This window comes from Rattus norvegicus, chromosome 14, assembly GCF_021556685.1.
Source record: "Rattus norvegicus strain SHRSP/BbbUtx chromosome 14, alternate assembly SHRSP_T2T, whole genome shotgun sequence".
Classification (NCBI taxonomy): domain Eukaryota; kingdom Metazoa; phylum Chordata; class Mammalia; order Rodentia; family Muridae; genus Rattus; species Rattus norvegicus.
This window is the reverse complement of record NC_141547.1, coordinates 57,284,481-57,310,238: the sequence shown is the minus strand read 5'-3', so window position 1 is coordinate 57,310,238 and position 25,758 is coordinate 57,284,481. Positions and strand designations below refer to the sequence as shown.

Genomic DNA, 25,758 nt, shown 5'->3' with positions numbered 1-25,758 from the left:
TGAGCTACATCCCCAGCCATATAGATATTTTTGAATGACAGCTTTATATTTGTGAGACGAGGATGTACAAAATGCTGAGTTGTGCCAAATAATTTAGTTAAATTTAAAATACCTGTTGTATGTATATCTTTTACATGTATAGGATGGTCATGATTGTCAATCTATTCTTGACTCTTTCTTGTAATCCAGCATTAATTTTTAAAATTAATATTGGGCTGTAAATAGTTTCCCCATTAGGATTCCCCATAGTAATACCATGTGGCCACTGAAGCCTATACATCCCTTCCCCCTACCTGTTAAACTCAAGCATGGTCACACATTCAATGATACAATATGAAGTCATGGGTCATTAACAGGAAAGACAAACCCCATTCCTCCAGAATATAGCCTTTGTTCAATATGTTGTCAGGTAAGAATTAGCAGTCGGCAGTCATCCACTTCAAACTATGATCTAATCGGAACTCGAGAGCTAAATCAGAACCCTGGTGATTAGCTCTTAGTTAGTAGCAAGCTCCAGGGAAAACTTCAGTGCACAGGAAGTAAGCTAATGATTCATCCAGCAGTAGCTGCAGGGCACAGGGAAATGCAGAAAGGATCTTCTAACCCAGTGGTTCTCAAGTTTTCTAATTCTGCGACCCTTTAATACAGATTTCCATGTTGCAGTGACCCCAACCATATAATTATTTTCATTGCCACATCAGAACTGTAATCTTGCTACTGGTGTGAATTGTAATGTAAATCTCCGTGCTTTTCTAATGCTCGTAATGATTCCCGTGAGATTGTCCATTGATTCCCCAAGGGTCACGACCCACCAGTTGAGAACCTCTGCTCTAGCTCATCTAAGGTTTGCCAGCAGCTGTCCAAGGGACATTTTAAAAAAGAGAGCAGAAGTGGAAACAAAACGTGTGATGGCTGGTTCATAAAAAAAAATCAGTCTCTGACAAAAAATAAAAATAAAAATCTTTCATTCTGGCTGGAAATCCTTAAAGCTTTGCCAATAGTGAAGAAACCCTTTGTCTCCTTTAGGGCCCTGAGTGCAGAGAGTTTTAGAATTTAATCAAAACATTAAAATCACAATGTAATAGCGAGGTTGACTGTAGGGCCCTCCTTGTATTTTAGATTTCTGACCTATAAGCTTGAGAGAGTTAAACTTTCTAGAAAAACCTTTCCCTCATTCTGCAGCAAACATTCAGAGGGAAGATGTAAGTGATCCTAAATTAAAATCTTCAGAGCAGCAGGCAGAATTCCAATTCTGCTCGTCTCATCTGCCCTTGTTGAGTGTACTTTTATCTGTGGAAAATGGCATTCACGTTTCCAACAGGTTCATTATTATGAGCCCCGTGGTTCTCAACTCGTCATATTCTTTGCTTGTTAATAATGGCACCATGGCATTGAAAAGGTAGGAGTTGGGTAGAGACATGACTCAACAGTGAAGAGCACTTGATGCTCCCATAGAGGGCTGGAGTTCGCTTCCCAGCACCCCTATCAGGCAGTTCATGACAATCTGACTCCTGCTCCAAGGAATCTGACGCCCTCTTCTGGCCTCTTAGGGCTACTGCACTTACCAGTGTCTACCCCCACCCCTACCCTCTGCCACATATGTATTGTATGTATACATATAATTAAAAATAAAATTATATCTTAAAACAGAGGTGGGGATGTTTTAAGTTGTACTTTTCAGATCTAGTTTTGAATATTTTATTCTTCATCTATGTAACCATGCGGCTGCCCTTCACATTTGATGCGTTATTAGGTAGTTCTGTAGATGTAGCAATTCTATCTAATTCCACCACTAAGTCATTGTTATGTAACAATTAGAGTTGCCTTCTTCACTGGCTATTGCAGTTCTTATGCCTGTATATCCATTTTTTGTTCATTTAATACTGGGATGTCAAAATTTTGTGAAATGAATGAAACAGCAGTAGAAAAGGGCAGGTGGGTGGCCTCTGCTGCGTCTCCTTTGATGTCAGCTCCATTGGCAAAAGAGATAAAACAGAAAGACCTCTGAAGGCCTGGAATCCGAGATTCCCTCCCTGCAATTCCATCACATTCCCCCAAGACCAGGCGAGGAGATACTGAAGCTGAGTTTCAAGCAGGAGACTTTAAAGTAAAATTCCTTGAAAACTACTTTCCTTTTTGTCCCACTATCAGCCAGTTCGTTTATAAAGGTTCCAATGGATAGAAGCAATGCAACCCATTTTACTCACGATTTCTTTTCCAATCTCTGCCGTTCTGCCATTTTTCACGGTTTTAAAAATCCACTGGGGTTGGGGATATAGCTCAGTGGTAGAGCGCTTGCCTAGCAACCGCAAGGCCCTGGGTTCGGTCCCCAGCTCCGAAAAAAAAAAAAAAAAAAAAAAAGACTAAGATTCTTAGATCTTAAAAATCCACTGACTTCTTAGAGGTCCTGTTTTTCGGAACATAAACTGGACAAAAATCATTGTGGAAACTCCTTGGTATGCACCAGCAGCGGGACCAAATGCAGCTGCCATCAACTTTCCCATGCAGTGATACGGACATGATAACTTCAGGTAGCTTTCGGAGATGCGCATTTGTTTTTTAAAACAGGTGATCAATTTAGTATTGATTTTCAATGACTGTGATCCCATTTCCCTGCATTATTTAAAATAATTGAATTAGCGAGGCACGCAGATCGGGGTCAAATAAATGTTTGCCTAGCCCTTTCAGTTAAAGACTCCCCACCACCACTCCCCCACTCCCGATGATTCATTCTGAAACTAGAAGTCTGCTTTGTTCCTTATTGAGCACAGACAAGTAGAGTTGTGAATTTCTATGTATTTTTGAGGCACCACGTGCGGAGATGAAGGCTGGGCGCAGGGACTTTCTGCACGCAGCTAGCAGAGCCACATCTGCCTCCAGACTTGCTGACTTGGCTGAAGAGAGGCCCCCTTAGGTCCTGCTGCCAGATCAGGTGTGGAGATACTGCAGAGCTGTCACTCCGCATGGTTTCCTGCAAGTCAGCTATCTCCTTCCCATCTGTGTGGCTATTCTTTCATTGCGTTTTTTTTCCCCCTGCTTGTCTGGCATGCGTATATTTGTCTGATAAGTCTCAATTCGGATCCGAGGCTTTGCCTTTCCTGTTGTCAAGCAAAAGGGAATTTCTCCAAGCATCTATCTGTCCTTTAATTGTGCTTGCCATTATGACACAATCCCCTACTTTGAGGTATTTTATGATATCCAGTGTATATTAGCATCATTTTATAAGTTCCATTAAGTCTTGAGGATCTCATTCCATTAAGATCCACAAACTGCAAATTTTATTCACATTAAAGTTTAAATGATAGACTACAGAATTACATATGGAGTGGCTCTTCCAATTTTACAATGCTCTCTTAAGCTAAAAAGTCACCTTTCTTCCCTTTTAACTTTTCAGCCGGAATCATAGGTAGTTTTATTGTTGGCATTTTGAGGAGCTGTCTTGCAAAGTCAGGGCTACATTTCCTACGTTTTACTTTTAGTGTATAGAAGATTTTACGTAGCAAAAGCTTGATTATTTGTGCCTTGCACCATTAATTGGTGTTTTCGGCTATAGTCTTGATTATGCAGCTAAAATTTTGCCTAAAGTGTCCAATTCCACAGGCTTGTACTTGCAAAACACCCCTTGAGTTTATTAAGAGTGCCGTGTTCACAGTGGCCAATGGAGCTGGCTCAGTGGGTATCCTGAGCTGGAAAATGAAAGGGCGGATGATTCAAGTGCACCATGCTCTGATTAGAGGGCCATGAGCAGCTTCAGTCTCTTGCAGATTAACATCACTCCACGCTCTGTTTTCAAACAAGGATTATCTGTTCTAGAAGCACATCCTACAGATCTTGCTAATGCACCGAGTTCCAGTGGCCCTGGCTTGAAATAACGCATCAGTTTTTCTTTCTTGTGGGGGAATAAATCAGTATCGTGTTCATGTGCGTTGGCAGGTTTCCTTAGTTATGAGAATGTGGTTAGAAATTGTTTATGACTTCCTGCTTCTAAACAATAAGGAATAGTATGAGGGCCTTGGCCTTATTATGAGAGCATTTGTTATGGGAACTGTTTAGTGAAGTAAATAGAAAGACAGACAGGGACACTCAGGTGGGAATAGTGTGGTTCCCGAGAGTTCAGATGTCTCTCTTCATGGATTCATTGACTCCAGTCATTCTAATCCAGTGCCTATATCTTAAAAGTACCTTTAAGTAACAGTAAGAAACTTGTAACGTACAGTATGATGAACATTAAAATTCAAGTTTTAGATTATAAAGTAGACTACTGGTTCTCAAAGTAAGGGTAGCAACTCCTTGGGGGTCACATATCAGATATCCTGCATACAAGATATTTATATTACTATTCATAACAGTAGCAAAATTACAGTTATTGAGTAACAACAAAATTTTATGGCTGGAGCACCTTCAAACACAAAGAACTGTGTTAAAGAGTCACAGCATTAGGGAGATAGAGGACCACTGAACTTGAAACTGCTCAAACTTCCTGTGATCAGTACTAGGGAAATGAAGTCCATCTTCCTCCTTGAAAAGTTGGAAAACTGGACAAAATGCCTATTCAACAACTCTAATGTCCCAGGAAATGAGGTCTAAATTGTACAGAGAACCAAATTTTGAGGAGAAAATTTCCATATTTTCTCTGTCTTTACCACAGAAAAACAAAACAAAACAGAACTGAGAGTGAAGGTTCAGGACTAGAAATCTAGTGTCTCAGGTTGCTGACGCAGGAGGATAAATGTGAATTCCGGGTTATGCCAAGTACAAAGTGTGACTCTGTCGCAGCAATTAACAAGTAAATATATATAAACAGGAATGCTATGGCCGATGTTATTATTAGCAAAGAGACTATAGAAGAGACACGTTTACTTGTATGTGTAAGGAATCTTTTACCTTAGGACAAGCGATTAAGTAGCTTGTTTTAAGCTTAGGCATTTTAAAATATAAACCTGAAACTGCATCTTTACAGGTTTGTGGAGATCATGTGTGAAAAAACAAATATCGTCTAATCACTTCGTTTATTTAACTGTTCTAAAGAGGAAGAATGTGCTATTCGATCTACTTATTTTCACTATATGGCAATAATCTCCATATTTTTACATGTAATCTTCACTTACAATCTCTAAAAGAGATTATCATTTAGCCCTAAGGTACTCAGAGTTGACCATATTTAAACTGCTTTAGCTCTGAAAAATGCCTTTCTCTTAAATTAAGGTTATGGAAAAACCTCAAATTTTTCTTCAACAGAAACAAAACAAGACCTTCCGCACACGCTCGCATCTGGGATCCCATCCAAAAGTGTTTAGCACTTTGGCGGTAGCCACCTTTGGAAAATCTATCATGTCCTTCTCCTATCTGAACATCGGGAGGCAATCGGAGTGTCAGTGCTCACAGAAAGAGTGTAACAGTTGGTCAGTTGTATTTCCCTGGCATATAAAATTTATGTTTTCTTCTTCAGGCTCCTTGTTAGAGAATGGAAAACATTGAAAATCATATATAAACATGATTATCCCTTGGTTTTGTTTTACAAGAAGACTCTCAACTAAAAATTTAAAAAATGTTGTGACACCTCAGGATTAAAGCTAATTGCACATTTTAAGAATGTTTACAGACATGAGGAATTATAAGTCTATAGGAAACTCTTACATTTTACCTTGTGTATGCCACTTTCTTTCATAATGATTTATAAGCTTTTTCAGAAGAATCATAGAGCTACCAAAGCCATAGAAGGAACCGGAACATGGGTGGTCTTTTTTTAAAAAACTCAGATTTTGTGTAGCTACCTTGGTAACATGCTTCAATGCTGGAACAAAGATGCATGTTTTTCGTCAGCAGTCTTCTTATATGAGGCTAGCACTTACTATATTTTATGCAAAACAAAGAAATTTGTGGACTAAGTCTTAAGAAATTGATAGAAGTTGCTCATCTTCTGTTGCCTATTTTTTGTATCCAATTCTTTTATCTTGTGCTGAACATGATCTGTTTGTATGTGAGAGTCTATCTGATATTACATGCCATCTTCATACAAAAATTTTCAAGTATTATTTTGAGGTACTACTTTTTAATGTCAGAAAGAATATGTATCCATGCTTGGGCTAAGAGTTGTCCTGTAAGCCCATCACCTGCGACTTGGAGGGAAGACCCATGAGGCTGAAATATATCTGCAACAGTCCAACCTTTCTGGTAAGGCATAAATTTCCTACGAATGACAGGGACAGCCCAGTGGTTATAATGAATAAACATGTACCATATGCCAGATACTGTGTCACTGTGTTTTCCTTGCAATATCCCATGTGGACAGCAGTTAGCAATGTTCTGTGTATAATTAAATGTTTTACATACATTATTTTATTAGTGCTAAAATTTTCCTATTAATTAAATAGTAGGCTTTCCATGTAGTTTTAAAGAAATTCCTGCAAAAATTTCATTAATAAGTAAGACATTCCAAACTGAATATCACAGCTTCTTACTGCTGGTTTGGGTAGAGATGAGAAATAGGTGACACTTAAAAATTGTCCTTATAAGCTGGCAAGATGTCCAGCAGATAAAGAAGTTTTCCTTCAAAGTTAAGGACCCAAACTCTATTTATATGAGACATATGGCAGAAGGAGGGACCCAACCCCCATTCATTGTCCTCTGCTGGGCTCTGTGGCATGTAAATAGGAGTTATGCACGTGCAGGTACACGCACATGCATACAGATGCTCATACACACACGCTCACACACCTGCATAAAGGTAAAACCACCTGCAACAAAATATCTTGTTTTGTTTTGTACAAGAAGTCAATAATGTAAGAAAAAGCAAAGACTAGAAGTCAATAAGCCAAACACTATACCGACTTACGTATTCTGTGGTTTAATAGGAGTAGCAGTGAACCCTCTTACCCCTTTACTCAGGTCTTCATTATCTTTTCTGTTGTTGCTAGTCTGTCTGATTTTCCCTTAGCAACGGCATCATCTAGGAATGCACTCAGCTCCAAATAATGGATTCACCTTAGTTAAATGGGGGAGGGGTTTGTTTTCCCTGAGAGCACATGTCTAGATGCTGTAACTCAGCAGTTTCCATGAAGAATCCTAATACCCTTCTGCCCACCAGCTTTACCATTGATTTCCCTTTCCATATTTCTAAGATTATGGTTGTCTCTATTTTAGTACTTAGTAGCTTTTTTCAAGTAAAGAGAAAAATAGGCAAAAGAGAGGCAAATCTTCTTTTGGACACATTGCTTTCTATTTTGGAAAGAATTATCTCTTTAAAGACTTTCTATGTATCATATTACCCAAACACATGGCCCCTGGTATAGACTTCAAGGGAGCAATTTATCTTTTCTCTTTTAGCATTGATGACATAGGGAGGCAAGAGAAAGGATGGCTTATGCTCCTGCCTTACTGGGACTGGAAGCAGTAACTTGGGTCTTCCACCGCAGGCTGCCAAAGCCTTCCACGTCTCTTCGTTTCATGAAAGTTTGTTTAGATTTTTTCTCAATTCAACAACCAGCTTCTTCTACCTCCCACAACAGAATTGCTTACTGTCTTCTATCCTGAGCTCTGGAGCCCCTTTCATTATTTCCTTAGAATTCATCTCCCTTCTAGTATCCAGAAGGGCATAGTCCCAAGAGACTACATGAGAACCCCCTTATTCTCATGTTTTCTTGTTTTTGTAACTAAGACTAGAGAGTCCTAGGAAGGCCAGATTATATAGTAGTGATCTAAGCACCACACTTTGTTCCTCTCAACTTTCATGTCTTGTTTTCTCACAGCATTACTAGATAATGTTTTTCACAATCATACACATTGGAATATATATATATAAAATCTTAATCACTTAAGCATTTTCTAAAAACTACTTGTTCAAATTTTAGAGTATTGGGAGTTGACTAGTAATATGGGGGAAATGTTCTATTCATATAAATCAACAATTGTTTATCGTGTGCATGCTGAGTATGTAGGACACTGTTGATATGAGACAAAAGTAGAAAAGACAGAAACAAGAGAGAAACTTTATTCTGATACATTTTATGCACAGGATACATTTAAGGTGTGAATTGCTTTTGTTACAGCCATTAGATATTTGTCACAAGGCTTATTGTGCAGCAGGGAACTGTCTTAGGCACATACAGTTTATGAGAGTAAAGGTAAGATTTTGGCTGTTACTGAGCAGCAGTGATCTCAACTTTAACATTACATCCAAGGCATGCACATGTGGTGAGGAATTCAGTTAACACGCTTCTATCACTTATAAATGTATGCATGTAAGGAAATGAACACGTGTGCATTTGTGCACATGCACACTCTGCATATATACATCTTAATTTGGGAATTACAGTAATTCATATGTTAGTCTTAATTTGTGATTTATTCTTTTGGATGGCTTGCAATGTAGTTGAATTTGTAAAATATGTCTAGATGTAAGTGTACATTTGTTGGATTGAATTCTAACAACTTTGACTCCCTCACCTTTATTCCTTTGCTTTATTGAATTGAACTTGAATGAAATCTTTTATTTGTCTAAGTCTATTTCTGTCTAGTAAGGAAGTTGAAATTGATCATGCCTTGACTTTGTGGGCCAGCAGAGAACCATGGCATTCCAGAGTATTGATTTTGTGGTGTTAAAGGGTGACAGATCCAGTGTTAAAGTGCCAGGAGAGAATTGGGTTTCAGATTGTACACCATAAGCATTCTTGGCTTTTGCTGAGCCATGCCTAGTGTTTTTAAAGTAAAGGATGAAATTGTAATACGTATGTATACGTATGTAGTTTGTACTGCATACTTTTAGAGATAGTAATTTCTTTTAATTAGTTATTTATTAATGTATGTATGTATGTATGTGTGTATGTATTTATGTTTTCTTTCTTTTTTTTTTTTTTGAGACAGCTTTTCTCTGTGTAGATCTCTCTGTCTTGGAATGCACTTTTTTACTAGCCTAGCTTGAACTCACAGAGATGCCTGCCTCTGCCTTCTGAGCGCTGAGGTTAAAATTATGTAATGATATTTTGAAATATAATGTCACATATGCGATGCCATATCTTACTTATCTAAATGTACAGAGCTTGGGGCATTTGTTTTTATATGTATATCCTGACAGTAATCTTTACTTAAGAATGTTGAGTAATACTTTCAGTCATCATGACCAGTCTTTGGTAAAGCACGTTTATTACTACATATGGAAGTTGCCTGATAACAAGTTTTATTGGTTCTCACATCAGTCATCCTCACATCATCTCTTTGAGGTTACAATCTTCTGTGCTTTCCTGCATTTGTGGACTGTAGGATAAGAGTTGTGATAACCAAGGTTCAGAAAGGTCAGCGGTCTGTGAATGTAGTGGTTGGTGATTTCTGTTGTTATTGCCATTGTTGCCTGCTTGCACCTAGAATATGAACAAGTTATATGATGATGGTGGCTGCAAACCTAATGTGAGGAAAGATAAGCATGGCCATCTTTCATTGTTCAAATTTTCTGACAGGATTCGTTGCTTATAAGTACAATGACTTTTAGCACGTGCTTTGAAAATAATATTTTGTTTATATGATAATTGCTTAAAACTCTATGGAGCTAAGTCCAAATGTATCTTTCAAACTAATCAGAGTACATGTGATTCATACACTTTTGCCAGACCATCACAGTCACCTTTCAATTTATTTTCACATGTTCATCTAAGTTATTGTTGTCTAAGATACTGACGTGCAAAGAAGACTAGAATGTATTTTCTAATGTATGTTTGTTCTGTTTTCTAACAACATCAGTATTTTGCTTAAGCAGATTTCCTAGGAAATGACAGCTTTGAAAAATTGGACACAGGAGCTACTGGAAGCATTTCAGTTCTACGCAATCTAAATACTGCAGAAGGGAACATGAAATATCACTGCGTTTTAAAGATGACAGTTCTCTCAAAGATCCTCTTTCACTCTTCGGGTAAAAACAAATGGAGTAAATCAAAAATATATCTGTTCAAAATGGGCACGCATCTTCACCAAGAAATTTCTTCTTCCTATGGGCATCTGTTGAATGGCAGGGGACCTGTCATTCTCTTGACTTAATTTTTGGTCTGGAGAATTTTGAGGTCTTGGGAATTCATAAGAACAGAGTATCCTTGAGAGGAGAGGAAAACCCATTGGACTTATGCCCACATATATGTATATATGGTTAATATACAGAAGTTTAACGATTAGTGTAACATGAAGTGTGTGTGTGTGTGTGTGTGTGTGTGTGTGTGTGTGCATTTGTATGTATGTGTAAAAGAAAAGAAAAGGAAATGGAGATGGATGGAGAGGAAGAAGGAGAGAGTGAAAGATCCTACCTTGTGAGAGACGAAAGCAAAAATATCATGAGTTTGAAGCCATGCTAGGGAACATGGAGAAACAATATAAAACAAAACAAAACTTAAAACAATAATAGCAACCTTAGAAAATGCCTAACTTTAGATGCTTTACTGTTTACAGATATATTTAAAACATGAATCTTTAGTAACATTTTTTTCGAGTTGGAAAGACATAGCAAGCGTGACAATATCAGCCTTCAGGCAAAAATTCATCAGTAACTAGAGAGGCAGAGGGGCGTAGAGTGTTTAAGAATACAGAGATTAGAGGAGACTTCCTGGGCTTAAAATTCCACTGCTGCCATGCTCTGGGTCTGTGATTTGGCCAAGTTATTTTCTCAGGCTTGAGTCCTTTCTTTGTTCCATGTGATTGCTGATAGTATCTGTTTCCTCCTGACCCTTGTGTGTTAGCCTGAGGTCCTGTAATCAAGCAGTAGAATGTTACTTATTATCACTAATTGAAAACTTTTCACGTGTGAGGAGGCCAAGAATGGCTGCAGAAACTTTAAGGATTAATTCAGAGAGGAAAATAAATGTTAATTTTTTTAGGGATTCTGTAACACCTATTCTTTCAGGAAAGTAATAAATGAATGTTGGCCAATGTCATTATAGTTTTAGTAGAAGAATCATTGCTAATTATAATTGAATATAGAATCTACATATTAAGTAATATATTTTAGAGATTCTCCTAGAAGGTAACCACTGAGTAAATCTGGCTCCAGATTCCACAGGCAATCAATGTGCTAATTTAAAGTTCATAACGGTAGCCTCAGATTTTCTTGTTTCCATTAAAGAGAGGTGGCCTGCAAATATTTATATATTTTAAGTATTATTTCTTCCCACTGATAGAACAGTGGTTATGTTTGTCATATTAACTTTTTGAAATAGCTTTTTACATTTGTGGACAGAATTTGCCTCCTATGAAGAAGGTACCCAATAGTGAAACTTTATCTGCATTATCACTCCAACTTTCCATGAAAAAGATTGATTTATCATGGTACACATTAAAAGCATCCTTATACGTGATTTATTTATACATTTTACCTCATTTTAGAGCCCTTCAGCTTTTTCTATTAATAGGATTGTCATTTTTATATATGGATATATTCTTTGTACAGTTTGGCTTTGAGCCATAATGTTATCTATCCTCTTAACTCTTTGGAGACGTTGACTTATCTTCAATGCATTCGTGTAGGTTCAATTTTGTTCCAAGTTCGAGATGACAAAGGTCACTTCATTAGGAACCTCAATTGCCTTACTTCCTCGCAGTCTTCAAGTATCTTATACAGAGTATCATAAAAAAATGTTCTGCTTCCATTAACAAAAAGTGAGCAGGGAAGAAAAAGCCAATTATTTGCAACCCATAAAACCCTTATGATAATTTGGAAGACTTTAATTAAACTAATACATCACACTACACGTATAAAGACAAAGGAGAAAAAAAAAAGGAAAGCACATAATCCCCCTTTTTTTCTTCTGTTGAGAAACATATTGCTTTGTGATTAAGTGCTTTAAGCATTGTGACCTATTTTAAAATCTAAGATTTGCAGTCCCTTTCATATAATATTAAACATATTAAAAATTCGATGCAATATTGATTAGAGCCATGCCCTTCACAGAAGTCTGGAATGAAGCTATATTACAGCTTGGCTTAAAAGTAATTTGTATTAATTTCTTATGATGTTTAAACTCTTTAAAATAAAGATCCTAAGCAGTCATCCAACACAGACACATTTTTATCTCAAAGAATGCTGTTTTGCTATATTATACCCTTATTTTACTTTTGTTTTTAGCCTAATAGATAAGCCTACTGGAGTTATTAGCATAAGGTCCACTTCCAATGGTAATAAAGTATAGATTTTTTTGAGTCTGGTAAGCCACAAATCACATTAAAATAGAATCATATTCAGTTTTTACCCACTAAACAGACCACATAAGCAGCGTGCCAAATTTCACATTTTGAGCTTACTTTCCTGTAAGCTCAAAGCTGGCTGCTTAGATTTCTCTCTCTTCTGAGAATGTGTTTTGAGCTACGGTTGTGTCCTTTCCTGTTTACTCTGCTTGCTGTTGGTGGTGGTTAGACGGGTGGTGGTTCAGGGCTCACCACATGGCTCACCATTTTCCAGACACATGCAGCTTCAGTGGCATTTGAGGACAGCACAGCTTCCTCTTGCCATCTTCTCATAAGCACCTCCTCCCCTTTTTTGTAGGTAGGTTATTGCTGTGTTTAGTACACGAGTGGCTAGTGCTGCTGTCACGTCCAAGCAAAGTCAATAGAATGGTCTGAAGAGAATAGCAGTAATAGTTGAAGCTTGTATCATTTTATCTTTTTATTGTGAGCTTTAAGAACACAAACATTATTCAACTTTGGTCCTGGGTGGATAAAACTGTAGAGCTATGATCCCTCCCATATTTTTCAGTTACATAATGCACAGATAGAAGTATTGGGATTAATATCTATCACTCCTGGATTCACAAAAAATTCTATTTGAAATCGTTATTTAAAATTTAAATTCTAAGGAAAAGGAACTAAATGTGGAAGAAATCCCTTAATATGTATGTTAAAACAGAAAAAGAAAACTGCAGCTGCACCTTAGCTTTTTCTTAATGAATAGTTTAACTTCATAATTTATATCTAGAGTTATTGATATGTTGTCTACATACAATGTACAGCAGGATTTGTTTTGTTTCTTCTCTCACACTGCATGCTGTTATATGTAGGTATATTTGAGCTAAGGAAAGCAAAATGGGAATTGATCAAGACACCCTTAAGAGGAAATTGCCAGTGTACACAGACATTTATCACTGCTCTGATCACATCTTTTATCTTTAAATCGCCTTTCTCCAGTGCAGTTCTTTCCTGGTCCTTGGGCCCATAGCCTAGCCACATTCTAAGTCAACCAATAAACTCCTTCCTGCCACCCTCACCAGTCTTCCTCTGATTCTTTGGCTCTCTCAGAATCTTACCTCCTTGGTTTTCTCCTCAGTTGCTAAATAATTTGTACTCAGGTTTTTGTGGGTTTCGCTAAAAGAAAGAAAAAGAAGGAAAATGTCCCTTAGTATCACGCTGGTCTCTTAGGTTGCTGAGCATTTCTTCCTTCCTTCCTTCCTTCCTTCCTTCCTTCCTTCCTTCCTTCCTTCCTTCCTTCCTTCCTTTCTTTCTTCCTTCCTTCCTTTCTTTCTTTCTTTCTTTCTTCCTTTCTTTCTTTTTTCTTCCTTCCTTTCTTTCTTTTTCTTTTTTCTTCCTTCCTTCCTTCCTTCCTTCCTTATTTCTTTCTTTCTTACATTTTTTCTTTTATTGGATATGTTTTATTTACATTTCAAATTTAATCCTATTTCCAGGGATCAACTACAGAATCCCTGCTTCTATGAGGGTGCTCTGTCCCAGCTTGACATTCCCCTACACTGAAGCATCAAGCATTGATAGGACCAAAGGCCGTTCCTCCCATTGATGCCTGACAAGGCCATCCTCTGCTACATAAGCGGCTGGAGCCATGTGTCCATCCCTATGTACTCTTGGGATGGCAATTTATTCCCTGGGAGCTCTTGGGGGGTTTCATTGGTTGATATTGTTGTTCTTCTTTATGGGGTTGTAAACCGCTTTAGCCCTTTCTGTCCTTTCTCTAACTCTTCCATTTGGGGACTCTGTTATCAGTTTAATGATTGGCTGCAAGCATCTGACTCTGTATTTGTCAGACTCTGGCAGAGCCTTTCAGGAGACAGTTGTATCAGGCTCCTGTCAACATGCACTTCTTGGCATACGCAATATTGTCTAGGTTTGGTGACTGTATATGGGATGGATCCCCAGGTGGGGCAGTCTCTGGATGGCCTTTTCTTCAGTCTCTGCTCCACATATTGTCTCCATATTTCCTCCTGTGAATAGTTTTGTTCCCCTTTCTAAGAAGGACTGAAGCATCCACACTTTGGTCTTCCCTCTTCTTGAGCTTCATGTGGTCTGTGAATTGTATCTTGGTTATTCCAAGCTTTTGGGTTAATATCCACTTATCAGTGAGTGCATACGATGTGTGTTCTTTTGTGATTGGGTTACCTCACTCAAGATGACATTTTCTAGTTCAATCCATTTGCCTAAGAATTTCATGTAGTCATTGTTTTTAGTAGTACTCCATTGTGTAAATGTACCACATTTTCTGTATTGATTCCTCTGTTGAAGCACATCTGGGTTCTTTCCAGCTTCTGGCTATTATAAGGCTGCTATGAACACATTGGAACATGTGTCCTTGTTGTATGTTGGAGCATCTTTTGGGTGTATGCCCAGGAAGGGTATAGCTGGGTCCTGAGGCCGTACTATGTCCAATTTTCTGAGGAACCTCCCGACTGATTTCCAGTCTTTCTATGTCACTTACTAAACTGGACTTTAAAACCTTTAAACCTTAGTGTCTGTTGCTGACACTAAGATTCTATGATTCTAATAGGACACCAAGTCAATCAAGATTGATTGCCTGGCTACCCAGCCCAAGGAATTCTTTTATTAGGCTCCAAGTCATTCACACTCTGAAGTAAGAGCAGACCATTTGAGGTGAGAAAGGGGTACTCATTACTGTGGCATTTTCTTTCCTGGCTGATTTGATGGTTAATAGGTAAAAGGCTTCTGTTCCTTAGTAATATTTAAATAATATGGATAAATGTGACTGTGAATATATGTGAGTACACAACTCACACATGCAAATAATTTAATTATGATTCAGTATGATACCTACATAAACTTCAAGAACGCAGAATACTATGCTCATTTATAGTGACTTAGGAAATGTATAATTTTGCTTATTTTTTAAACCCAAAATGAAGCAGTTGTGATTGTAGCATGTTTGTCTATTTGAAAGTGAGAATTAAGTAACAATTTACATGCCAACAGTGTGGTGAAAAATGGATTTAATTAGGAGCCCCCACCCTTAATTTGGGTCCCTATGTTTATCACTTATTCATATGTAATTTTATAAAAGAAGATTCCTCACTCTGGGTTCTACTTCCTCAATGTGGAGAGTGCAGAGTTCAGATTATTGCTTTATAAGGTCTTTGTAAGGTTAAGTTAAAAGCAACATATGATATTTTAAGAAACACTTTTGTGAAGAAAAAATCTTTCTTCATATATAGGCAAGTGTATATAGAGGTGTATTGGATATAAACACTATATGACGCAGGATCTTTCATAAGGAAATAAATCAAAGAAACAGGAAGACATTTTTGGTCATATTTCAGGAGAAGTGGAGCGTCGTCAGTGAGAAGTGTGTTGGGACAGGAAGCATGAACCAACAGTTATGCACTGGTAGGGAGATACCACGGCCTCTTTGTGCAGGTTCATCTGTGGCCCTGTGTTTTCAGAGATAAGGATATTCTTTTCCTCCAGTTATACATGTATTTCAGCTACACAAGTTTTCAAGTGGTAATAGATGACCTGCTTGAGGAAGGAAGGTGAGGGGCCATCTGCTTCCTTGGTTTGCTCGACTGTTAATGTGCCTTGCATTGGGGCCCTGGATGCTATCTGTGGCAGTTTCACATTAATATGAATTGCAGTTTACTCTTTCTGTAAATTATTTATGTGCATCGCAAGGAAAGATCAAATTAGTATGGAACATTATCCTTTTCATTGTTCTTCAACTATCTAAATCCTAGGCTTACCATACTTCTTATTTTCCATTTAAAATGAGTTTTGATATTCAAAAAACTGAATAAGCTTCCAGTACTGTTAAGGGGCTGTAGTTCTTCTTTATTATAAATTAAAATCACTTCCTCATTGGGCAGTCATGCTCTCAAATATTAATAGCAACTTCAGCTTCTAGATTGTAAAAATTAGTATGAGTTTGTTCTCTGTGTTATGGAGTACACTTTGCTTTTTATGAGACACCTTTCACTATTTCCTCGATTTGAACATCACTCAAGGAAAAAATAATGCATATTCATAGAGTTATTTTGCATATTGCCAATTATATGCAAACACATTCACCAGACACGTGCACTTAATCTTCTCCAATTACATAGGTGCATGATTAGAATTGAAGCATACCTAATGAAAATAAGTAGAAAAATACATACATTCTTTCTAAGAATATATATTTTATTTTCTGTGGTTTGGGTTTTTTTTTTTTAAAGAATCATAAGTTAAAAAGTCCATCTATTCCTATGTGGGAGACTTCTGTCTTTTCTTGTACCTGGATATGAGTACTTTTTCTATTTTCTGAGCAGTTCAATTTCCCTCTCCTAGCATTTGTAAGAGTCATTTTTACAAGGCAACTGATTTCTAATAACTTTTGTAAGCCATATTCATAGATTAATTGGCCTTTTAGTTAGAAAGGAAAGATGATTGAAATGTGGTGGTCCAGGATGACTTGGTTTCAACTTGTGTGTGTGTGTGTGTGTGTGTGTGTGTGTGTGTGTGTGTGTGTGTGTGTTTGTGTGTGTGTTGGTGTAACTTATTGCCTGAGTGAAAAAAAAATTGAGGAGTGAGGTTGAAAGGGGAGGTTGAAATTCAATTTATCTGAATTGGCTCTGGCTAAAGAGTTGGTCAGGTCTGGTTTACTGGAGCCTATCTCCTTAGCAGTCATGATCTGAAAATTTCATCCAGGGTGATGTTAATTAGTTGTTTCCAATCAAATCAAACACATCCGGGTAACATTAATTTCTATACCAACTGTCTCCAACAGAATTTTCAGAACTGTGCTTCCAAAATGCTCAATGATGATTTGAAATATGCAATAATTTTTCTAAACATTAATATTTAATGGTGAAGAAAGAATCCATCTAGTTTGACTCTAGTGACAAGGTGATACAAGTATATAGTTGTATTTTTTCATGCATCAAAGCCACAGCCACAAACACCTCTCTACAATTAGTTAAATTGTCACATAGTTCTGAGTAACATTTTAATAAGGGGAATCCATTATCTTGCATGATAGGTTAGTGCATATTTAAACGTGCTATATTTCTGGTTATGATGATACGTTGAAAAAATAAGTCAGCTTTGAAAAAAATAAAACACTAAACATTTGGACTCTTGTGATTTTTATTTTTCAAATGTTTCACTTATTCTTTGATTTATTAAGAAGCTTTGCAGAAAACTGCATAGATGATCACCTTTAAAGAAAACTCAGTGATTCTTACATGAGAAAGATAAAGAGAAACGTAATGATAGTCTTATATTTTTGGGTTAAACTTAAGAAATAGAACAACTGGAGATAATGATGTGCTAATAAAGAATATGGCATTTACTCTAATTCGGAAGAAGAGCTGTGTTATAAGACCAAAAGCCATATGACAAATCATGTAAGGAAAGGATGTCCACATAATTTTAAAATTTCAAAACTGTACTTATGATATCATGGAACGATGGATAATTTGATTTACTTATTTATCATTTCCCAAACATGCATTCATTTGTTAACACAATGTATTAACAACCGATCATCTTCAGATGCCAGGAAAGAATAGGTAGAGTGAGCATGAAGTTTACCCTCAGGGAGGACACTGTAGCCTTGCATATGGCAGAAGCATTAAATGAATAAGTATGAAACTGTTAAATGTGTCGCAAGCACTATAAAAACATGTCATATCCGGGAAGGCCAAAGGACACAGAATAGGCAGATGGAATGTTTGCAGGCTTCATGATTATGCAGTGGCTACCAGTTCGTTTGCAAATAGAACATAGAATGAAATCTTTCAAAAATCTTGAGTAAGGATGCTTGAATTAAATGTGTACTGATAATCCTGTGAAATTAGAAAAGGTATATCATTTTAGAAATTAAAAAAATTAAAAATTTAAAATATTTATGATTTAGATTATATACCTGTAATTTGGTTTTGTAATTGATCAAAGCATCTTCCAATTTATTAACTTTCTTTAGAGAAAAACATTTCTTTAAACAGATATTTAATAACCATTTGTGACATTAAAACATTTCAAAATTATATTGATAATATGGATATCTCACTTCAAGAGCATTTCTCAAAATTAACCTTTCTCTCAAATGCAATTAATTTTCAAATAAATCAGTCTTTTTCTATATGATTGGCTTTTGTAACTAAGTTGATAGGCAGTCAGGGGAAAATAGCATCCACTTCTTTCCTAAGTTTATATTTGCATGTAAGTAGGTTGTGACCTTGGAAGTTAAATGGAAGATTTTTCTCTCCTTGTCCCCATTCTTAAGCATGTTGAGTCTTGAATTTTATTCACCATGTTTACGCTTCTGAAATGACATTATTCTTTCAGCGATTTTCAAGCTTACTAAAGATGTTACTATCATCATTTGTGGCATCAAATTGAAAAGAAACGCTTTGCATATTTTCTGGCATAGAAAGAAAAAAAGTGACCTATTGATTGATCTCAAGTTCAGAAAAATACTTAACACCATTTAAAGCTTACATTAGCACCAAAATATTTTGAAGGCCTTGTATCATCAATTCTTTTTGTGGAAACTAGATACAAAGACATGGGACATAACCGGACAGCAGTCATGACATTGAAGAACAGAGCAATCCAGGTTTAGCAGAGATCAGCAGTCCATTTGGGCAGCACATGGAAATTGCTGGGCTTCTATGAAGAGAGAGTGAGCTATATCATAATTTCGTTTAGAGCAAAAGCTACTTGGAGGGTGTGAACATTTAGATCTAGCTCACATCTCTGACACTTCCGGGATGTGTAAGTTTAAAAGCATCTGCAGCATAATTACCATATCACTCTATTCTGATTATAGAATGTAGCCTCTGCGTTTTCCATTTCCCTCCCCTTGACATTTCATAGCCTTGAAAAGCTTGAACCCTGAAACAAAATTAACACAACAATTCTTGTATCAACCAAACATTTCTTGTCAGAGATAGCATCCTTGGGATTAGCCAGCTGTATTGATTTAGGTGCCCCAGGGTTGTTAATTGTAGTGAGAACTGCTATGTCTCTGTGACTTCTGGAGAAGGTCGTGGCCACCACAAATACATCTTTAAGAAGAAAAAAAATACCCTTAGCTGAGATATGCAGTCCAAGCTTTGCAACTAGGCTGGCAAAACCCTACTCACATCCCTGTAAAGCAGACATATATTTTTGTATTTTTTATAGGTGGATACAGTGCAGACCACGAACCCACCTGGCCACATTGAGGAATCGTGTAAAATCAATGTATGTGCTCGTAAGTGAAATACATGCCAAGTTCCAACTCAATATGTTGGATCCTAATAGACCCGGATTTGTCTTGCGTAGAAAGAAATTGATTCCCAGAGGGCGAGATCACTAGCTCATTAAAGTGAAGCCCCAGTTTTGAAGAACACACACACACACACACACACACACACACACACACACACACACACACAATTCTGCAAAAAAAAGAATCAAACTGTACTTTGCAATGGAATGAGAAGGATGACGTTTTTAATTTGGACTTTAAGAGGGATGTGAGAGGGTTTGAAATCTTACTGATTACTGGGGGCAGGGGGGGAGACTCACATCACCAAATTCAGGAGCGTGAAAAGAAGAACAGGAAATCCTTTCTTGACTTCTCAACTGAATGGACTCCAGTAAAGAGAAGCTATATACATCACTCTCGTTTCTGCTTACTAAGATGAGCTGACTATAAACATCCTTTCACTCCCCGTGCTTGAACTCACTGGATGCATTATATAAAAATCATCAGGGCCGGCGCTAGATCAACAAAGAAGTGGAAGTGTATACCTCAGGACCTAATCCCGAAAATTAGACCACTTAATGGTATTTAATAAGGCTTTAAGGACTGACAATCAGGGAAAGTGAGGAACTTAGGACTTGAGAGGAAATGCAATGTAAGTCATTCTGGTACTGACTGAACATGATTTATGATGCTGTAGAAACAGAAATTAGATCACAATGTATTTACAAAGCTTTTTCGTCATTTAGAATTAGCCACACAAGTGTTCAAGGAATGCATGGCCATTATGTCGATACGAAACTGGACTTTTAAATTTATGGTCCTATTCATCCACGTGTGTAGAGAAGGATATATATATATATATATATACATATATATATATATATATGTATATATATATATATATGTCTCAAACAAGGATGAGCTGCATGCAAGAAGCTCTTTGCATTATTCTCAAGGGAAGACACTGTAAAATCGTAAAATCTGCAGTTGGGTTTTTTATATGAGTGTGAATGTAGGTGTGTACAATGTGTGTGTGGAAGGAGATAAAATTTAACCAGTAGCGTTTGCACTTTGGTCTGTTACCTAGAATGTAAAGAGGTTATGTCAACTGTCTTAAGCCATTTCTTCTGTTACTAACAATCGTTATTCAGAAAGCAAGTGATTCTAAAATAGGATGTCTAGTGAAGAATTTCTCCAATTAAACATGATATTTGATGTGATTGAGCCATTTATATTAAGATGGTACTGATGTCTGATAATAATGAGTGTCACTCATGTGAAATTAGTGTGGAGACAGTTGAAAATGTATATTATACTCCTTCAGACTGTTTTCTTCAGTGACAGGACATGAATGAATCATGGATGCCAATATAGAAGGGACTACAGAAATATTTGTTTTTGTAATTACAGCTTTTTATTCTGTCACTAGGTTATGCACATTTAGTCTTTGCTTTGTTCAACATAAAATATGTAACAAATAATATTGTTAGCATAAATTAGGTAATATATATTTGAAACAGATGAACGTATTTTTTGTAGTCATCGTGTGCCATAAAAATTTTGAAACTACTCCTCTTTGATGTTTTTATTCATTCCTCCTTATCTTATTGATTAATTTTATAGTTGAATTTTTCCCTCTACTTTCTGTGTGACAATCAATTGCACCTGATGCTCTATCTATACTGTTGCAGGGATTGCTGTCTTTATGCTATTATAATAAATTATAAGACAAACTGTATGATTCTATCATATTAAATATTTTTTGTGAGAAGTACAATAAAAAGAACACTACTTTATAATACGTCTATGTTTCCTAAATCAATCGTCCTGTTAAGCACATTGATGCATACCACATGTTCTTCTTACTGGTATTTATTGGAGAATAAGGAGCTTAGACACTGAAGAGTAAATATTTTATAAAAATATATTTTCACTTAAAACATAATTACATTATTTTCCCCTTGTCCTCATCCCTTAGAAATATATCCTGTCTCCTCCTCAACATCCTTTCCAGGTTCCTCCCACTCCTGTTGTCTCCCTTTCATATTACTAGCCTCTTTTTATTTGATTATCATTGTTACATATAAATATAGGTGCAAAATATATAATTGCAACCTGTTTTTGTTATTTGTGTGTATGCAGTTTCTGAGCTCACCACTTAGTTTTAGATAATTATTTAAGTCCAGTTGTCCCTCTCCTACAAGTCACTAGTTGCCTAAGGTCTTTGTTTAGAAGTGGGGTTCAATGAGACTCTCACCTTCCACCATAGCTTGTCAATTGTTACAGATATCGATCAGGTCTTGTTTATGGAGCCATTTCTAGGAGACACATTTCCTGGTCCTCTAGCTCTGAAAATATTTTTGCCCTCCTTTCAGCAGGTCTTGTTTATGAAGCCATTTCTAGGAGACAGAGTCTCCCAGCAAATTTCCTGGTCCTCTAGCTCTGAAAATATTTCCACCCTCCTTTCAGCTATGTTCCTTAAAAATAAGTGCAAGAATTGTTTTGAAGATGGGTTTGTTTGGACTGGGTTCCATGCAATCCATTGATCTCTACAGTACAAGCAAACTGTCCTGAATATTTTCCAATTTGTGTTTGATTTTGTGTATGCAGTTTCTGAGCTGACCACTTAGTTTTAGATAATTATTTAAGTCCAGTTGTCCCTCTCGTACAAGTCACTAGTTGCCTAAGGTGTTTGTTTAGAAGTGGGTTCAATGAGACTGTCACTTTCCACCATAGCTTGTCAATTGTTACCAAATCTGAGAAACTATGCTTTGATATGCAAGGTCTAATGAGCTTTGGTTAGTTTGGTGAAATTATTTCTAAGTTTTAAATTCTGAAATTTGACAGATTACCAGCTCTACAAACCAATTCTTCCTGCTGATCCCACTCTTAATACCTAAGGACTTTCAGTATTAAGGGAACCGTATGACGTATTCCACTTTAATTGTTGCAAAGCACAACTCACACTTCAAGACCAAGGTAACAAAATGCACAGTGACTGCTACTGTGCTCTTGATTGAAGCAGAAGGAAACATGCCATGGTATACATAATTATGTTCTGGGATCAATAGTTTCCCTCTAAGTTAATTGAAGCAAGCAGCACACAAGTACAAAAATCATTCAGAGAAAACCATTTTGTCCTGCCTAGAGTTGAATGCATGTCCTGGCAAAATATTAGAGGGAGAGAACCAGTTTTTCTTGCTCTTTATCCCTCCACGCCCCCCCTGCCCCAAGGATTGATCTGCACATAAAGGTCTCCATGACTTCAAAGGCATTTCTAGACTTGGATCAGGGTCGCTGAGTTCAGAGGGGTGGCAGACACTAGCCCCTGATGTTTATTGCTGTGGGTTCTTTCATCTAATGGTAATTCTTTGCTTAGAGGAAGCAACAGACAGAGCAGTCTTGTGACTTGTTAAAATTTCAAGATTAATGTTTAGTTGCGAAGCACTTCACACACACACACACACACACACACACACACACACACACACACACACACAGAGCACTTTCATTTTACATTCTTGCTACTACTCCAACTGTGGAAGTTCCAAGAAACAGTTGGGAAGGAAAGGAAAGCAATTTTCTGTATGTACAGATCCAGCGTGTATGTCATGTGTACATTCCTACTGCAGCACGCTGACTTGTAAAGTAGTGCTGTTTTCATAATCATACAGTTGGCATAGCTGATAGTTTCCTCCCCTCTTCCTTCCTTCCTTGCTTCCTTCCTTTCTGCATGCCTGCCTGCCTTCCTGCCGTCCTTCATTCCTGCCTTCCTTTCTTCTTCCCTTTCAGAGAATTAGTTACGTGAACCTACTTTTTCTCTTATTTTCATTTCCAGCTATCTGTCCAATTGATCTGGATGATGAAATTCAAGGTAATTGATTTTACAAAAGTAGCAGTTGAGATGGGAGGTTTGCAGTCATCATGGCTGCACCCACCTCCTAAGCTTCTCTTATATCACTTTCTAAGAATCTTACGGCTTTTCCTTATGCCTCTATGTGCTCATGGAAGATGGCTGTGTTAAGTGCGGAACAGCGGTAAATGAGAATCAGCTCAGAAGTTGCACGAAGAATGCATTATCAGATATTTTACACGAATGAAAATGTCACTAAAGAAAGCAGTAAAATTAGAAAACATTAAGGATTATAATGATAACTTTCCATTGTAGTATTCATTCTTTCTTTTTTTGAAAAAAAAACTGGTTATTTTACTACTGTGTTTTGATAAATAAAATTATTTCAAAACAAAACGGATTCCAGGATTTTTCAGATCACCTTCTTAGCAGAAATTACTAAAAGTCAACTCCATCCTGCCAATTCACTACTTACTTAGCTTATTATTTCCAACCTCATAATGAAGACCCGGTACTGTCATTCTACCCATACAGCTGGAAATATAAGACAGAATTTCAACTCCTACGTGGAGCTACACTACAAACCTATCAGCAAATAGAGCTGGGTGCGAGTATTTACACTGATTCCACTGGTCACACTCTGGGCTGCAAGACTTTGAGGTTCAAAATTGCTATAAAACAAGGATATGAGGTTGTTGAGTTGTGTTTGGAAATGGGGAGGTGTACAGAAATGAAGTTTTTGTTCCTTAGATCACAGATCTATCAGCATGAAATGGAGTCAGCCTGTCTGACTTGGATTTAAACAGCATTTTGAAGTTCTAGCATCCAGAAACATTGGTTAAAGATAGACTTTGATATAAATGATCTGCTTTAAATACTGTAGACAGGAAAGAAGGAAAATTCTTTTCCAATTTACTTGCTTTGTGGGCTAAACATATGTTACTATAAATATGCAGTTTTACACTGAAAAAATTTAAATGCAGCTTTTGCTTCCCAAATCTAGGAGGATTGAAGAAAATGACAATTGTGTTTCTTAAGGAAGTGGAGTTCATACTGTACTGGAGACTCAGTGTACAGGTTTCTTACATAGCCACACACAGGGTAGCTCAGAGGGCAGTGCTCTGAATCCAGACTGCATGGGTTTGAAACATTACTTACAAACTGACTATTTGCATAAACATACCTTTCTTCTTTCATTTACTCATAGGTAACATTTATAAAGTTAAAAACAGCGCTTACCTCATAAGTAACCAATAACCAATTAAGGAGATTAATGCAGGCAGCATGTGGATAAGATACTATGCGCTAATTCAATGTTTCCAATCATTAATTTTCCCGATGGTGTTTTTATAATTGACGTCAGAATGTACTGAAGTAGGTGTGCCAGATGTTCAGGAGCCAAGGTAAAGCTAATACCATCGTCAAAGAGTGAGATGAAAAACTCCTACAGAAACTAAGCAGAATAAAACAGATATGGACTCTCTAAGGAAATCCATCAGTTTCTGGCTTGCTGAACCCTCTGTGAGCTATGCTTTTCTCAAGCAAATAGAAATGAGAGTGAACTGGGAAAGCAATGAATAAGTCTTTCAAAGCCAACAATGAAGCTTTTCAAAGGGAATGTTTGAAGACGACCACTAGCAAGCAAAAGGATGTAGATGTTTCTCCTGTTATCATTGACCTAAAATTAGAACTTAATTTTGAAAGATAATGAAAACTTCTGGAATAATGGGGTAAATAGGTTATTTCTGCAAGTGTCCAAGGAGTCTTTCTTTTATGAAGATGGTTTTATTTTGAAAATTGTTAAGTATCTAGTATGTAGTGTTCACAAGATGGTATGGTTTGTATGCACAAAATAGAAACAAAATATATGTGTGTATGATTGAATTGGATAAAGTTTCATATCCTCCAATCAGTACCTTTCATCTTAAACTGTGTGACTGTTGGAGCACTGGAGAGGATTAAACACATGCCACAAGCTTCCTTTTCACCTACTTTAAACTCCTATTTAATTACGTAAGAAGATGAGTAGCTATACCTGAAAATGATGGCCTCAGATATGGTGCTGTAGTAGTCTTGAAACACACCATATCACTTGTCAAAACACGAGGCGATTCTATTTTAAGTCCATATCCCAGTTTAGATGTGAGGATTTGAGAAGAAAAGCCAACTTGGAATTTTTATTAGACTGCAAGTTTCAGAAATTTTTTGCTGTATAAGTGACAGAGCTGGACCCCATGTGTTTCATGGATGTTAACAGAACCATAACAACAGAACTTACGCTTTTTTTCTGTAGGTTTTTGATGGGGAATTCACATTATTGTGATTAAAAAGGAGTCATTTCCTACCTCTGTCCTCAGATGTAAAGGGTAAAAATGGGCATTTCTCATTTGGAGACCCAAGCACTTTTACAAGTGCAGTACAGCCTAGTTTCTAATTGCTGCTGCCCAATTGTGTTAGTGAAAAGTCGGTCTTT

General features: G+C 37.0%; 1 protein-coding gene across 8 annotated transcripts in view; it reads left to right on the top strand.

Moving 5' to 3' along the window:
• Pcdh7 (protocadherin 7) overlaps positions 1 to 25,758 on the top strand; it is a 427,066-nt gene that overhangs the window by 46,181 nt on the left and 355,127 nt on the right. For 2 of the 8 annotated variants that reach the window (XM_087583800.1, XM_087583798.1), the window contains one exon: positions 19,366 to 21,233. In XM_087583800.1, the coding sequence (XP_087439926.1) occupies positions 19,366 to 19,443 (78 nt within the window). In that variant the 3' untranslated portion in view covers positions 19,444 to 21,233. 8 annotated transcript variants of the gene reach the window in all.